The sequence below is a fragment of the Protopterus annectens genome, chromosome 3.part1 (genome assembly GCF_019279795.1).
Source record: "Protopterus annectens isolate FY-2018-M chromosome 3.part1, PAN1.0, whole genome shotgun sequence".
NCBI lineage: Eukaryota > Metazoa > Chordata > Ceratodontiformes > Protopteridae > Protopterus > Protopterus annectens.
Window position 1 is genome coordinate 1,904,909,142 of NC_056732.1, and position 16,348 is coordinate 1,904,925,489.

The 16,348-nt window shown below is 41.4% G+C and overlaps 1 protein-coding gene across 1 annotated transcript in view; it reads right to left on the reverse strand.

The window, feature by feature from the left end:
- Nucleotides 1-937: 937 nt before the first annotated feature.
- The window catches only part of LOC122798818, a 638,969-nt gene continuing 623,558 nt past the window's right edge, over nt 938-16,348 (reverse strand). The window contains exons 9-10 of the mRNA XM_044067941.1: nt 1,178-1,392; nt 938-1,072 (exon numbers count right to left, since the gene is read on the reverse strand). Coding sequence (XP_043923876.1) covers nt 982-1,072; nt 1,178-1,392 — 306 coding nt within the window. The 3' untranslated portion in view covers nt 938-981. The remainder of the gene's footprint in view (nt 1,073-1,177; nt 1,393-16,348) is intronic.

Here is a 16,348-nt window from a genome sequence, read left to right on the forward strand (position 1 = left end):
GGCCCTATGACCCATTTATTTCTGTTCTGGAATCACAATCGGCCCTCTATTCCCCAGCAACAGTCGGGTAGTAAGGGAGCAGGCCAACTTCCTGGTCTTGCAGGGTGGTCTACCATCTCCCTGTGGAAGCATCCCTCCCATTTGGCAGCTTTTCCTAGCTTCACTATTGCTGTCAACCAAAGGGAAGAGCGCTTCCACATGCTGAGTTCTCCTCATCTTACAAATGTGAACACATTCAGACGTGGTAGGCTCATACTCCACTGGATATAACACTTAGTGCTCCTGGTAGTTGTCTCCCTTATGGAGAAACATAACTGCCTTCCTGCCTCCAAGAATGCATAAGTTTCTAACAGTTCCTCACTTCCACCCTTGTGAGTCATTTAAGCTACTGATCAGACTTGGGCCCCCTGCACTGTAGTCAGGGCTTTATCCATCTACACCAAAGAGCTGACCACTAAGAAAGTAACATTTCTTCAGTATGTAGATCATGCTAATTACTGTAAGTACAACTTTAACAAAAAAATATTCATACATTCCTTCTTACATATGACTAGTATAACTTTGTTACCAAGGGCCACATTTTCTGTTCACATCTAATGGAGATTTCCTAAGCAGAATTAAATATTTCATGTGTACCATCAGTTCACACCCTAGTTAGCCAAGAACTCTTTTTGGTGTATAATAAAATTGTAGGGTAAACAGAAAAAAAGGAAATGCAGTACTGCTAATTAAAAGGAACAAAAATTTACAGTTCTGTGTATCCTCTTAAATTTTGTTGATCATTAAATATGGAGCAAAATTCCACCACTCTGATGAAGGCACCTTCACTGATATTATTCCTGATGACAAACTCTGTAAACATAATGACTGTTTTTATTTGAGCTTAGAGCTGCAACAACACACTGTAGACATGAAATGAACATGCTTTGTGTTTACCTGAGCTGTATCTACTGCTGTTTGATATAGTGGTTCCACATGTAGTCATTTTCGATCACTGGACTTAGATGAAGGCGATGCAGACTTTTCCTTTGCACAGTCCGTGCCTTGTTTTCTTGGATAAAATGAGGGTTGGCTATTAATGAGAGATTTTAGAAGTGAGTTACAGCGACTGGGTGATGTAATATTCTTATTAGAAGTTTTAGTTCTGTGGAACTACTGAAAATTAAAAATGAACTACCTGAGGTCATGCATGTTTTGGATATAATGCTCGTAGTAAGGAGACGATACAGTTGGCTTGCATGGTCTACTGGTAGGAACAGTCTGTTTACTGTGCAGAAGGAGTTCATATGGCGATTGAGTGTAATTAGTATGTACTGCTCTGCAGACGGAGCCTTCACCTGTACAATGACCAGATGTACTTTGTGTCTCATTGCTGCTCTGATTGTGATGCCCCTAGAAAAGAAGTATACATCCATTAACAGGCTGCTTAGATAAAAATAAAAGTAATACAATTATTTTCAGATGTAATGATATGGAGTATACCAAATAATTTTCCTTGGAAATACCTCCCCTCTTGCTCTGGGCAATAACTAATTGCCTGCCTGTGGAGTTTCTTCACCTCAGAACTAACAACTTATTCATATCATTCCACTGTGTTTGTTTAAACTAGTAACTTACAGCTAACCATAAATGTTTTCCTTTTATTCATGGAATTGGAAATTTTGTTTTCAGTTATTTAAATGGGTGAATAATCTGGGCCAAGGACGCTTTTCAGTCGCGATCCAGCTATATAAATGCCTCAGATAATAATTCAACATTTTAAATTCACTGTACAACAGTGATACATATTACAATAGTAGTGAATTAAAAATAACAAATGAATTCTTAACGTTATCAGCTGATCTACAAATATGACTCTTCTTGATGGGTCTTATGGTTGGCTTTATTCTCTCCACCGCTAAGTAATCAAGATTTTTTTTTCAGATGTTCTCATGATCAGGAACAGTTACACAACACTGCTGAAGGATGATATGATGTCACACAGCACTGATGAAGGATGAAATGATGCCACACAGCACTAGATATGATGTCACACAGCACTGCTGAATGATGATATGATGCCACACAGCACTGCTGAAGGATGATATGATGTCACACAGCACTGCTGAAGGATGAAATGATGACACACAGCACTGATGAAGGATGATATGATGTCACACAGCACAGATGAAGGATGATATGATGCCACATAGTACTGCTACTGCTGAAGGATGAAATGATGCCACACAGCACTGATGAAGGATGATATGATGTCACACAGCAGTGCTGAAAGATGATATGATGCAACACAGCACTGATGAAGGATGATATGACGTTGTGCAGCCCTGATGGATGACATGATGTCACACAGCACTGATAAAGGATGATGTAATGTCATATGCTGGGAGCTAGGCTTTTTCAAGCAATATTAGCTCATAGGTTCATAGGTGTTTACTAGGCTAATGACCACAAGGGCCTTTTTAAGCCTAGCCATGCATCCCAAATCTCTGACACGTTCTGATACCCTTGTTAAGTGTGAGCAAGAGTGTGGGAAATGAAACATTTACAAGCAGGGGCCTGGGAGATGAACCATTTACAGACTGCCTGTGTCCATTAGAGACATAGGTGCCAAACCAGGGATGAATTTCCTATTCCCCATCCATATGTCCAAGCTGCACTTGAATTGGGTTAGGGTCAAACTCTGTTTCACATGGATGGGGAGCCTGTTCCATAGATGGGGTAGTCTCTGGGATACATATCCATCTCTCCAGCAGGTCCTGTTTATATGATAGGCAAGGTTTAAGTCATTAAAATGGGTAATTATGGTGCTGTTTGTTTTGTGGATATATACAGGAGGTCCATCAGAGTGGGGTCTGACAATGCCCTACATGCCAGGCATAGATCTCACCTCAAAACCTGTAGGAGCTAGAATACAGGGATAGGGCCTTGAGGCAGTTTGCATAGGACATTTTACTTATGCCATATATTCTTTTAGTGAGGAACCTCTGTGGATGTTCCAATTATTGGATATGCTGAGTTAGGTACATACCACACAGCCCACTGTACTCAGTGATAGGTCTGATGAATGCCGAATACAGTGGAACAATGACTTCCTTGGACGCCATACCTTTGTTTATAGGTTGTGCAACATAGAATGATTTCCTCACTACTGTAGACACATGATAGTCAAAGGCTAGATTACTATCTATGTGTGTCCCTGACTACTGCTTCAAATCCAAGGGGTGTGTTGTCAATATGATAGTTACCAGGGATGGATGACTTCTCAAAGGATACTATTATGCATTTTTTGCATTTAGTTTTAGTCCATGGCTCTGCCACCAGTTGTTTGTCTGTGTCAGCCCCACCTGGAGAACATTTGTGTCAGTGTAGGATTCAATGACAGCTCCTAATTTGTAATCATCTGCAGAGTTAATCATTAGGCAGCCAGAGACCACTGACATTGACCTTGACTTCACAGAAGTAAATGACAAAAAGGAGCGGTCCAAGGACTGATCCCTGAAGGACTCCACTTGTGACTATCCTCTTTGTAGAGGTAGTCTCCCCAATTCTAACTTCCTGGGTCCTGTCTGTGAGCCAGTTTGCTATCCACCGGGTGACATACGAGTTTGTACCTAACCTCTTGAGTTTTTTAACAATGTCCAAGTGGGGTATTGTGTCATATGCCTTGGCCAGGTCAAGATAAGCAGTGTGAATGATTTTCGCCTCATCAATTGCCTTGGTGACCTTCTCAAAGATGTCCATCAGGTTGAGTAAGCATGACCTCGCTTGACGAAACCAAACTGGGCTGAGTCCATTGTCTGAAGATTTACTATATCTCTGTTGATCATTTCCACGATAATTCTTTCCATGGCTTTACATATAAGACTAGCGAAACTTATGGGTCTGTAGTTCCCAGGGTCTGTAGATGGCCCACCTTTTTGAAGAGGGATGAGTGCTGCTGTTCTCCATTCATGAGGCATGAAGCCTGTTTGGAGGCTACAGTTAATTAGTAATTGCAGAGGCCCTAATAGGTCATGTTTCATGCTATTTAGAAGGCATCCTAGGATATTGTCTGGGCCCATTGATGCAGTGTTCTTGGCCTTAGAGACAGCATTAAGGACCTGTTCCCTAGTGATAGCAGGAAGAGTTATCTCTGATGATATTTCCTGAGGGAAGGTTGAGGGGAGAGAAGGGTAAAGTTGGAGATGCATTTATCAGCCAGGATGTTTGCTATATCTTCTGGCTCAGTATAGGTATTTACAACGAGCTCTGTACACAATTTTGTATTGCCTTTGAGGTTGCGGACATAGCTAAAGAATGCTTTTTGGTTGTCCTTGGCCTGGGAGGCCAAACTTGCCTCAAATTTGGCTTTGGTAGACTTTATTTGCCCTCTGAGTTGCTTGTTTAGTTTGATGACAGTAGTTTTATCCTGCTGGGTGCTGCACCTCTTCATTTTTGCCCTGATTTGCTTCTTCCTGTTATACAGCCAATTGATTTTGAGATTCCACCAGGTAGCTTGTTTTTTGCGTTTGTTCTGTACTTCTTCCTGGTGGGTATAGCTGCCTCTATGCAGTTATTAATATGCTTGTACAGGGTTTCTGTGAGCAGTTCTGCATAGGCAGCAGTGTTCTCAGGGTTTATGGGGGCTTAAAAGTTTGCCAGGTTATCACCTAATAGCAGGAGGTTAACCTTAGAGTAGTTCCTGAATATTCCGGGTTTAGCTGGGGGTCCAGGCTTTATTTTTACTTTGGAGACCATTTTGTAGTCTGACCTTACCTGGGAAGACATTACAGTAGAGGGTGTGCAGCACTCTCCCATATTAGTGAAGACCAGATGCAGTATGTTTGCAACCCTGATTGGTGTATTGACTATCAGGTCCAGTGAGTTTGTGTTTACAAAATTCAGGAATCTCTGTACCTGTACGTTTGGTGTCATAAAGGATTCACAGTTAATAGTGGGGTAATTTAAGTCAGCTATGAATATGGTATTGGTTTGGGTGGTTAGTGTTTCTATTAAGTTTGAATACATGGTATGGGCTTCCTGGGTCATGAAGGGGGACTTATAGATCACAAGGAAGTGGTATTGGATTTTACCTATGGTGATTTGAACATGGAGCAGCTCAAGTGCATTGTCCTGTTTGATCAGCCTTGAAGTATATTTATTTTGATGTAAATAGAGACACCTACACCTTTAGTCCCTGCCTTTGAAATAGCTGGTCTAAATGTGTGGAAGGCATTATAACACTGCACTGTTGGTGTGCTTTCCGTAGCTTTAAACCATGTCTCAGTGACCACACAGACATCAGCTTTCTCTAGGGTGAAGAGAGCTTCCAGGGAGTGAAGTGTTTTCTTTAGACACTTACTTGTGAGATCACTATTTGTGTGACTGCCTAACTCACCCCCTCCAAGGTCAAATTAAATATAAGCAGTGGGACTGGGAGTTTGCAGCTCCCACATTTTGGAGTATAAGTGGTTTGTCCCACTGCAAAAAATTTAAAAATGCCTGTTTGGGAAATTTTACTGTTTCACAGTACTGTTTTTGTATTACCAGAATTTTGCTAATTTGTGATCACACTTATGTGAGGCAATCACAAATTAGTCAGTGTCTCATCATGAAGCTGATATGCTGACTGTATAAGCATGTTTGTCCCTCAAGCCTGCCAATACACCTTATCTGAAAAGCACTCTCCTGCAAATCATGGACACCAATAAAAATGTGATACTTCCACTGCTGACAAGTGTTAAATAAGTAAATACTATCCCAAAGTACAAGGAATTCTAACAGCCAAGACAGTGGATGGTCTCCCATCTTACTTTGGGGTGGAAGAAGAGTATTTCTAAACAAGGTGGGTCCTCATCCAAAATTAACTGGTATGATAAAAACATATCCCTTTCTGATGAGGTACAGCATTGAATTGAATCCAAAGCAATGAGCCATGCAGGTGGAATAAGCTGGGGGACCACACCAGCACCAACAAGGAAGGTTGAGTTCTCTGAAAAAAGCACAACCAGAAGAGGACTAGCTCCAGACCTGCACATTGGTTATAATGCTTGGAAATGAAACGTCCAGGGCCCAACTGACCATGGCAATGAAGTTTTCTAAGGTCAGACCAAGTAAGCACTGGAGTCATCAACCCCTAAAGAGGAGCAGGCTTGGATGTGATCAAAACAAACTGATGAAACTGCCCGATAGCAAACAGAACACAACTACTTGCCTTCTAAATGGTGAAAGGCAACTGTGGCTCAGCCACCTTAGTTGAACTCCTTCCAGCAGGGTTCTGCTACTCCATGGAATGAGTGCCCCATTTAATCCTCCAGGTTTCCCCTCTTAAAAGGATTATATATTCTTCATCTGAAATTTATAAACTTTTGACCTTCAGTATGCTTCAGTGCCATAATTCCATGTTTATAGAGTAAGATTATTTCTAATGGAAATTAATGACAGAATTTTTATTATAAAGGGAAGCTTATTCTAAATGGAAGCTTACTGCATACTCTTAGAAGGTGTTGCATAATGTATCGGTCATATGTTCATTATTTATAGCCATTGTTAGTATCATTTTTTCCCTGATTCCTCAATCTGTGTTGGATCCTCCAGCTGTGATTTCCAAGCACAGACTTACACAGAACCAGATGAGACATTATCTTCTACACCACACAGATGTCACAGTCACATTTATTTATTATTTATTTATTTTACATTTGTTAACTGGGAAAGTCCATCTGGACATGTGTCCTTTTTCAGTGGAAGCCCGGGGAGAAAAGCTCCAAAATGTAATACAAATGAGATACATAGGTTACATTGTAGATATTACAGATTATAGATACAACATTTAAGAAAAGACAGCAATATGTGCATTTCAAGCACATAAAAACAGATTAGCTACAGCACTAAAATTCAAAAACAATTTTACTTTTCAAGTCAGTGATAGTTATACAGAAGATTAAGTAATGCTGTATGACTAGATTTAATATATATGATTCATAGGAGTGACGTGCATCCTGAAGAGGTAGATCTAAATGTTCATTTACAAGAAGTTTTCAATTAAGGAAGCGTAGGTGGAATGATGCAGATGTAGTAAATCAAGAGGAGTTTGATGTAGTCAAGAAGAGTTGAAGGCATCACAGCTGAGAGGTGAGATAGGTAGGTAGTATGGTAGTTGCTCTAGCCTGGGGTGTGGCAGGTGCATAACCAGGAGTTAGTGAGGTGGGTTTTTAGTGATTTTTTAAACTGTTTAGGTGAGAAGGTATTTATTAGTAGATTGTGTAGAGTGTTCCAGAGTTTGAAGATACAGTAGGAGAAGAGGGCTTCACCTGCTGTGTTATTTACTTTGGTGACTTACAGGAGTAGATTATTGTTTAAGTGAAGGGCTCTAGATGCGAAGTATGGTTGGACTAGGTTTTTAAGGGCTGTTTTTTTTTCTGGTTGATGAAGGATTTTATGGGTTGGTTAAGGTTAGTTGATTAAATTGAAGTAGGAGAGGGAGTTCTAACTATTTCAGTTGTTTGAGGGATTGGCAGTGGTGGGATTTATATGGGGCATTTCTTTCCATCTCAAACTCACCAATGAATGGAGCTGTGGGCAGCAGCACAGACTCTACATGGTGCCCAATAGGGGGAAGAGTTGTAAAAACGACCAACCGCTTTGGGCATCTATTGTGGTGCACAATATCCTCAAGATAGGAGAACACGGATCACAAACTGCGCACCGTGGCAGGGCTAGCCACTCAACAGTGTAAAATATGGCTCTAGGTGATTCGGTCATGTTGACTGTCGCCAAGAAATGGGCATGGGTAGTTACCGGTGATAAGTGGATTGAGGACCCATCCTACTCTCTGACCCACGCCAGGGACCTGTGCTAATGGTGGGAGGGGTATATGTGCCCCTATTAGCCAGTGTATGCCCACCATAAAAGCCCAGCAGCCCTGGGTCAATAGGCTACTGGCTAGCCGGTGTCTAGTTGCCCAGCCTGGGTTACCTGGGATAGCTCTGTTGAGTGAAAGCTGGACATAAAACCAACAAACCTGCCAAACATGAACTGAGAATTGCTACGCTTAATGTAGGTTCACTGACAGGACGCAGCTTGGAAGTGGATGACATGATGATACGGAGCAGGCTGGACATCCTATGTATCCAAGAGATGAGATGGAAGGGCAGTGCAACAAAGCCACTTGGCTTGGGATCCAGACTCTATTTCTCAGGTGGTGGGTAGGCTAGAAATGGTGTAGGAATTGTGGTGAGACAGAGGCTTCAGAAGTCAGTGAAGGATATCATCAGAATTAATGACAGACTCATGGCAATCAGACTCCAGTGTAATGATAGGACAGTATTCATAATCTCAGCCTATGCCCCACAGCAGGGTTGTGATAGTGAGAAAAAGAGTACATTCAGACAGCAGTTGCAGGACCTACTACATAAAGCAGGACAACATGAATTGGTATTGATAATGGGTGACTTAAATGCACATATCGGGACAGACAGAACAGGATATGAGGACTGCCTGGGTCCACATGGGTGGAGCAACAGGAATAAAGAAGGAGAAGCCATTCTAGACTTCTGTCTAGCAAATGGCTTGATAGTAGCCAACACATGGTTCAGAAAGAGAGACAGTCACAAGATCACATACAAGAGTAGCCAACATGTAACTCAGGTAGACGTCCTCCTAGTAAGGAAAAGGCACTGGGGTAGAATCCATGATTGCAAAGTTATCCCCAGTGAAACAGTCGGGCCACAGCACAAACCAGTAGTTGCCACAATCAGCTGCAAGCAGTGGTCTGAGAAGGCTCTAAGGTCAACAGAGACCAGGCTGAAGACCTGGAAGTTGACTGAAGAGAAAGTACAGCAGTTCAAGGAATTATTCAGGGCTCTAGCACCCCAAGAAGAGGAGGAAATAGGTGGAGTTGAAGAAGAGTGGCAGTGCCTAAAAACAGCATGTGTTAGGACTACAGAAAAGATATGTGGCAGAGCCAGGTATGGAAATAAGGTACATAAGGAAAGTGGTGGTGGAATGCAGAAGTGCAGGAAGTAATCAAAAGAAAGGAGTGCAGGAAGAAGTGGGAGATTGAAAAGACTGACCAAGCTAGCAAGGACTACTGGATGGCTAACAAAGAAGCTAAGAAAGAAGTTGCAATAGCAAAGAATAGGGCATCAGAGGCACTCTTATCAGCTTCTGGAAAGTGACTCAGTAAGGGGCACAAAGAAGCTATACCAGGTTGCAAGGCAAAGGCAGAAAGATAAAGAAGATAGTCAGACACCCTTCATAAGGGATTCCAGCAACAACCTGCTTACCAGCCCACAGGACATCATAGGCAGATGGAAGGAGTATTTCCAGCAGCTTCTGAATGAAGAAAACCCCACAGAAGTGGTACTGCCCCAGAAACAGCCTACAATGAGAGTAGAAGAAGAGCCCAGCTTAGAAGAAGTAAGGGCAGCACTAAGGAAGATGAAGTCAGGGAAAGCAGCAGGCTCAGATGAGGTCACAGCAGATATGATAAAGATGCTGGGTGAGCTAGGGGAGAAATGGCTCCTGAGGGTACTAATTGCAGTGTGGAGAGAAAGGCGTATCCCAGATGACTGGAGAATAAGCATACTCGTGCCAGTGTACAAGAACAAAGGGGACATCCACAACTGTGGACAGTACAGAGGCATCAAACTCCTACCACATTGCATGAAAGTTCTGGAGAGGGTGATTGATAAACTGATACGCAGAATAGTAGAATGTAAGATAGGAGATGAACAGTTTGGATTCAGATCAGGATGCAGCACGATTGACCTGATGTTTGCAATGAGACAGATACTTGAGCAGAAACTAGAGATGAGGAGAGAGTCAAACTGGGCTTTCCTAGACTTGGAGAAAGCATATGACAAGGTCCCAAGAAAGCTGATCTGGGCAGTACTGCGGGGGTTTGAAGTCACAGAAACACTGGTAGAATTAGTACAGGCTATGTACAAGGACCCAGTGAGTCAAGTACAAACAGTGTTTGGCCACACTGAGGGGTTCCCAGTGGGAGTGGGTGTACACTAGGGTTTAGCTCTGAGCCCACTGCTGTTCATACTGGTAATGGACTACATCAGCAAACAGGTTGGAGTAGTCAGAGCAACAAAGCTGCTGTATGCAGACGATGTGGCAGTACAGGCAGACTCTGATCTAGAACTTCAGCAAAGGATAGGAGAATGGAATGCAAATCTGAAGGCACATGGGATGAAACTAAGCACAGATAAGACGGTGGTAATGGCAGCAGATTGGGGAAATCAGAAGAAGCTGAAAATAGAGACAGATGGGAAAATAGTGGAACAGGTAAACAGCTTCAAGTATCTGGGAGGGGTGGTTGAGGAGAAGGGTAGTCTGAATGAAGAGGTCAAGCTAGAATCAGAGGGGCTGCAGCCAACTGGCATAGAGTATCAGGTGTAGTCTATGACAGAAGAATGCCAAAGAAGCTAAAAAGTAAGGTGTACAAGACAGTGGTGCGACCAGTACTACTGTATGGTACAGAAACCTGGGCAGTAAACGCAGAACAGTTGAAGAAGCTAGAGGTGATGGAAATGAAGTGCCTGAGAAAGGTGGTAGGTTGCACACTGTGGGACAGGTGAAGAAACGAGGACATAAGAGCAGAAGCCAAAGTAGCTCCAATTGCAGAAAAGATCAAAAAGAACAGATTACGATGGTATGGGCACATGTGTAGAAAAGCAGAAGACAATCTGGTGAGGGAGATTTGGGACAGACAGGAAGAAGGTAAGAGGAAGCGAGGGCGTCCAGCAAAGAGGTGAATGGATTGTGTCAAAGAAGATCTGTGACAGTCAGACATGAGTGTTGAAGAAGGCAGGAGAGTGGCACTGAATAGAAAGACTTGGCGACAGTTAATACGATACCCCAACTTAGAGATTTTGTTACAGCAGGTTTCAAGCTTGGTTTGGTCAGTTTTGTGGAAGTTTGTTAAGATAGGGGATGCATATAAAAGTGTAGATAACCGGTGCATTGTAGCAATTGTTACTTTTGTGCTTGTAGTTAGATATTGTTTATTCTTATAGAGGAGGCCAAGTTTTTTGTGTACTTTTTTGATGGCTTGGTCTATATGGAGATTAAATTTTAGGTTATTGTCGAGGTTTACCTACATAAAGTCGAATGCCATAATATCTAATGTTCATTTGGTTGAAAAATAACATCTAAACCCAAAACATTGAATTATCAAAATGTCTAAAATCATTTCATTGAAAAAGGAATAAGATCACCCCTACATAAATATACCAACTCCGATATCGCACTACAGTGCAGAAATGGACAAATTTGATAACTTCGACATTGTGAGTTTAGACTAATTTTATTTCAACATTTTGATCAGTCAGTATAGTATATTCAACAAATTCATTTTCAACCATTTAGCATACAACATTATGAAGGTAAACCATTGTCAATAATAATACCCAGAAGTTTGGTATGGGGGGGTGGGGTTAATTATGGTTTTGTTGTTAGAGAAGATCTGAAAGTTTGTTGGGGGAAGGGGGTTTCTGGTGGGATAGAAAAGCATACGTTTAGTTTTATTGGGATTTAATAACAGTTGGGAGTTTGTTAGCCATGTTTCCAGTGAGAAGAAGGTGTCCTGGTGGATAGATTGCAAGTCACTAAGGGAAGATGCAGAGCAGATCAGAGTGGAATCATCAGCGTACTGAATAATCTTGGCTTGGGGGGCTGGCAGATGGAGGTGGTTGGTGAATAGGGAGAAAAGAAGAGGTTCAAGGATGGAGCCTTGGGGTACCCCTAAGGTGATTGGCAGTAGGGAAGAGAGGGATTCTTGCCAAAGGACAGTTTGTTGTTGGCTTGTTAAATAACTTTGGAACCATGCTATAGTTGTGTTACAGAAGTTGTGGGAGGAGAGGACTTTTATGAGTTTGTGATGACTGACCATGTCAAATGCTTTTGACAGGTCTAGGAATATTGCTGATATGATCTGGGAGGTGTTTCTGAGGTGATTAGTAGTATTTGTGAAGGATAAAAGGGCTGTTGTTGTGCTATGGGCAGGGCAAAAACCATGTTGAGTGTCAGACAGGAGGTTGCGAGATAATAGTCCATAAGTTTTGTGTGAATGACCCTTTCCAGGATTTTAGACAGAGGGAGAGGATGGCAATGGGGTGATAATTGGTTAGTTCACAGGAGGTACCTCTTTTGTGCAGGGGTATAATGTATGAGATTTTCCAGACAGTGGGAACATATGACTCAGTGATGGATCTATTTATATGTATGGTTATTGGGTAGCAGATAGCCTCTGCTGCTAGTTTTAGGAAGTCTGCAGGAAGAGTATCGGCAGCTAAGGTAGTTGGTTTTAGTTATTTTAGTAGTTTTTTTATGAGGTGGGTTAGGACTGGATTTTATTTTGAAAATATTAGTACAGTTTTGAGGGAGAGTATTAGTATTTGCTTCTGGAGTGGTAGTTGTTGGGGTACTTAGGTTGTTTGCCAGGGATTGAATAGATTCTCTAAAGTAGTTGTTAAACTGGCTGGCAATGCTTTCACAGCTGTTAGATGTATTAGGCATAGGTGTGGGATTTTTGCCAGGTTGTAACAGGTTGTTTACAGCTGCCCAGAATTTTTGATGGTTATTTTGGTGTTTAATTAAGATGCTGTGATAGTAGTTAGTTTTGTCGGCTTTAATAAGTTTCTTAACTTTATTTCTAATTTCCAGGAAATGTTGTTTACTGCTGCTAGTTTTGTTCTTATGGAACTGTAACCAGGCCTTGTCCCTGTCTTTTAATACCGCTTTAGTATCTTTGGATAACCAGGGTGCGCAATTGGATTTTACTTGAATTTTTCTAGTTGGAACATGGATATTAAGAATTTTGGGGAAGGTGCTATTGAAAGAGAGTACTGCTTCATCTAATGGCAGTTGTTTTAGATGTTCCCACTTACAGTTTTCTAGATCAGAGGTAAATTTGTCTGGGTTAAATTGTGTTTTTGCTTCTGATTGTATGGAAAGTGGTTGGATGTGGTACTTGGTTATTATTTTTTAAGAGGAATGTTGGGCAGTGGTCACTTAGATTATCAGGAAGTGTACCTGAGTGGGTTGATAAGTGGGGGGAGTTAACTAATATCCAGTCTAGTATGGATTCACATTTAGTGGTTTTGTCGGTTCTGGTGGGGGCTGAGATCATTTGGGTATAGCCATAGAGGTAGATATGCAGAGTAGGGTTTGGGGAGGAGCATAAAAGCCAGTCTATGTTAAAGTCTCCCATTAGGTAGTCTCCTGGGGGAGTGATATTGTACACCAATGCAACAGAATTTCCAGAGTGGGTATATTGTTAACTGTTGGGATGTATCCCCCTACTATGTTCAGGTATTTTCTGGGGTTAATGGTTAATTTGGCTATGATTAGTTCAGTATTGGCAAGGTCTGGGGGGAGGGTATGTTGGAGTTCTAGTTTTAGATGATCCTTGTATAAGATGGCTACACCACTTCCTTTTTTGTTTAGTCTATCTTTTCTTAGGATATTGTAACTTGGTGGGCTGATTATGTTATTGCTGATGTGTGGTTTAAGCCATGTTTCTGTTAAGTTGACTATATCTGGTGAGTAGTGGGACAGCACAGCATGCAAATTGTGGGTTTTGTTAGCTATGCTACATGCATTGATGTTGAGGAGGAGGAGGAGAGATGATTTTTTTTCCTGTGCTGAATTAGTGTCAGATTGTTTGGGGGGGGGGTTGGGTTTTGTCATATATGTGCTTATGGGCCTGGATTTCGGTAGATGTCTCCTGCTAGTATTAATTGGTTGTGTATATTAGAAGCAGTTTGGCTAGTTTATTAATGATTTTAGAGAGTCTAAGAGAGGTAGAGGATTGTGTTAGTTGTGGAAGGAGTTTGTATGTGTAATAGAATTAGTTGTGTGAAAGAAAATAGGGCTAATAGGCCAGTGGTGACTGTGAGGTAATGTTTGTGAGGTGGACATTTGGGGTGGTGGTGGAAGTGTGTGTATGTGTGTGGACTTATATGAGGATAGGATTGTAGGAGTAGAGAAGAATTTAAAGTGAGGAAAAGGGGTAGATGTGTGATAGGGACCATAGTGCAGACAGTAGTAGTGTGCTAAGTAGTACTGTAAGTTCCAAAAGATATAGGGGTTAAGTAAAGACGGTAGGCTTAGCTATTATGTGGCAGGGGTGTGGAGTGTATTGTGATTGGTTGTGGCGGTGTGGCTATGGGGAGAGATAAATGTACGAGTAGTGGGGGTGGGTGGGAATTGGTAGTACGGGTGGGGAGCGGAGTGAGCCTGAGCAGAGCGAGGGCGAATGGAGCAGGTTGAAACCACCTTGCGGGAGATTGGCGTCTTTTTATAACAAAAACGATAAGCCAAAAAGCAGGTACATACCTGTTGGTGAAAATAGGTTTGTCCTGTATTGTTTGAATTACTTAAACAGGAAGATATAATTTTTAAGGTTGTATCTACCACCTTACACATTTGCTAAAGTTCTATATGTGCTATTAAACTTTGTTTATAGTCCTTGGAATACTAAGCCCTGTTCTTTGGGTGTGAACTAAGTGAAGATTAGGGCCAGGTATAGTCTGAGTTCAGGGGGAAGTGTTAAGAGAAGTCCAGCGGTTGGTTGGTGTGCACACTATTAGGAGCATTTGTACTCTAGAACTGGTAATCATTAACTTAATGAAATTATTTGACAGTTAGAGAGAAAACTAAACATACACTGTTGCTGGGAAGGCTTTTTGCCTTGTTTCTTTTTGTTGATTTAGGGGTAAACTCTTTCTAAGGAGTCAGGTTTGTTGAAGGGTCTGCGTTGTTCACAGCGATGGTACTGGAAGAGGGTAAAAGAAAAACAAAATGCAGAAAATTAGTGAAAGAGTGAGGTACAGAGGAGTATCTAAGAGAGTGGGTAAGGTAGGTGTAGTGAGGGAAGGTAGAGCGAGCTAGAGTAGAGGGAAGATTAAAGAAGGGGCTGCAGTACTGTAGCCAAGGCAGGTATCAAATTGAGGGTAGCGTGGTTACCCCACAGTTATTTAGTCATATACAATGCGGGTATCATAGACTAACTACAAAACATCGCAGTATGCTGTTGAATTGCCCATGCATATATGCATTAGTGTTACTGTTAACATCCAACAAGCTTCTACCAGCTTCTGTTCACTCTCTTTCAGGAGTTAGCACTCATGGCTTACACACACAGATTATGCAAAATGTAATAGCAGTATCCTTTTCAGTAAGCTTACTCAGAGCAGCCTATAGTAAACATGCAGGCTTCATAAAACACTGTTTGTAACTATGTATACAGATTCCACATCTCAAGTTTACAGCAGGAATATGCACTAACATCTGGCGTGCTCAAATAATTACATGCATTTTGTGAAGAGTAGAGTACATTCAGAAACAGTGCTAACTGGATAGAAAGAGCTACAATTTGATACTTCTTACTAGCTAGGTATATTGCTATTTATCTAAACATTAACACATTAAAAAATAGTCTTACTGGTGCCTTACTAGTGTGCACACTTCCCTGGACCGCGTGTTGCTCCTGTTGGGTGGACAGTGAGATGTGAAAGTGGCACCAGGGGTAGTCCTAGCCTATGTAAAATCGGGTATGACATGCACAGGTGGGGGAGGGATTCCCAGTAGTGTGAAACTACCACGCGGGAGATTGGAGTCTTTTTATAACAAAAACTATCAGCCAAAAAGCAGGTAGGTACCTGTTGGTGAAAATAGGTTTGTCCTGTATTGTTCAAATTACTTAAAGCAGGAAGCTATAATTTTTAAGGTTATATATGCCACCTTACACATTTGCTAAAGTTCTACATCTGCTATTAAACTTTTTTTTATAGTCTTTGGATTACTAATTGCCAGGACTGCATGTAAGCCAAACTTAAGCTCTTTTCTTTAGGTGCAAACTAAGTGAAGATTACATGTAAGTAACTGATTACATGTAAGAAACCAAAACCAACACAGTATAATGAGAACTCCAGCGGCCTTCCTGAATAGATCAAGATTTCCAATCCTATGACTTTTTTTTCATTGAGGAATCATACATTTTCAAGGTGTTTCAGGTGGATTGTTTGAACGTCTACAGAATGCAGCACAGTATTCAAGACTGCTTTGGGTCACTGCTATATAAAGTGGAACAATAATGCTCCTGAAGTGGATAGATGTGCCCTTTAGAATTTGTAGGAGTATAAAATATGCTTTCTTGACTTTGGTGGATACACACACTGACCAGAAGTTAAATTGCAGTCTACTACTCTCTGTAGATCTTGTTGTGTTTTTTAATGATTTGATCGTTTGTTTATTAATCATTCATTATTTATGTCCTATTTATCTATCTTGAAGCTGCAGATGAAATTCCTCGCATAAAACCTGAAAAGATACAGATTTAGTTCATCCATCTACT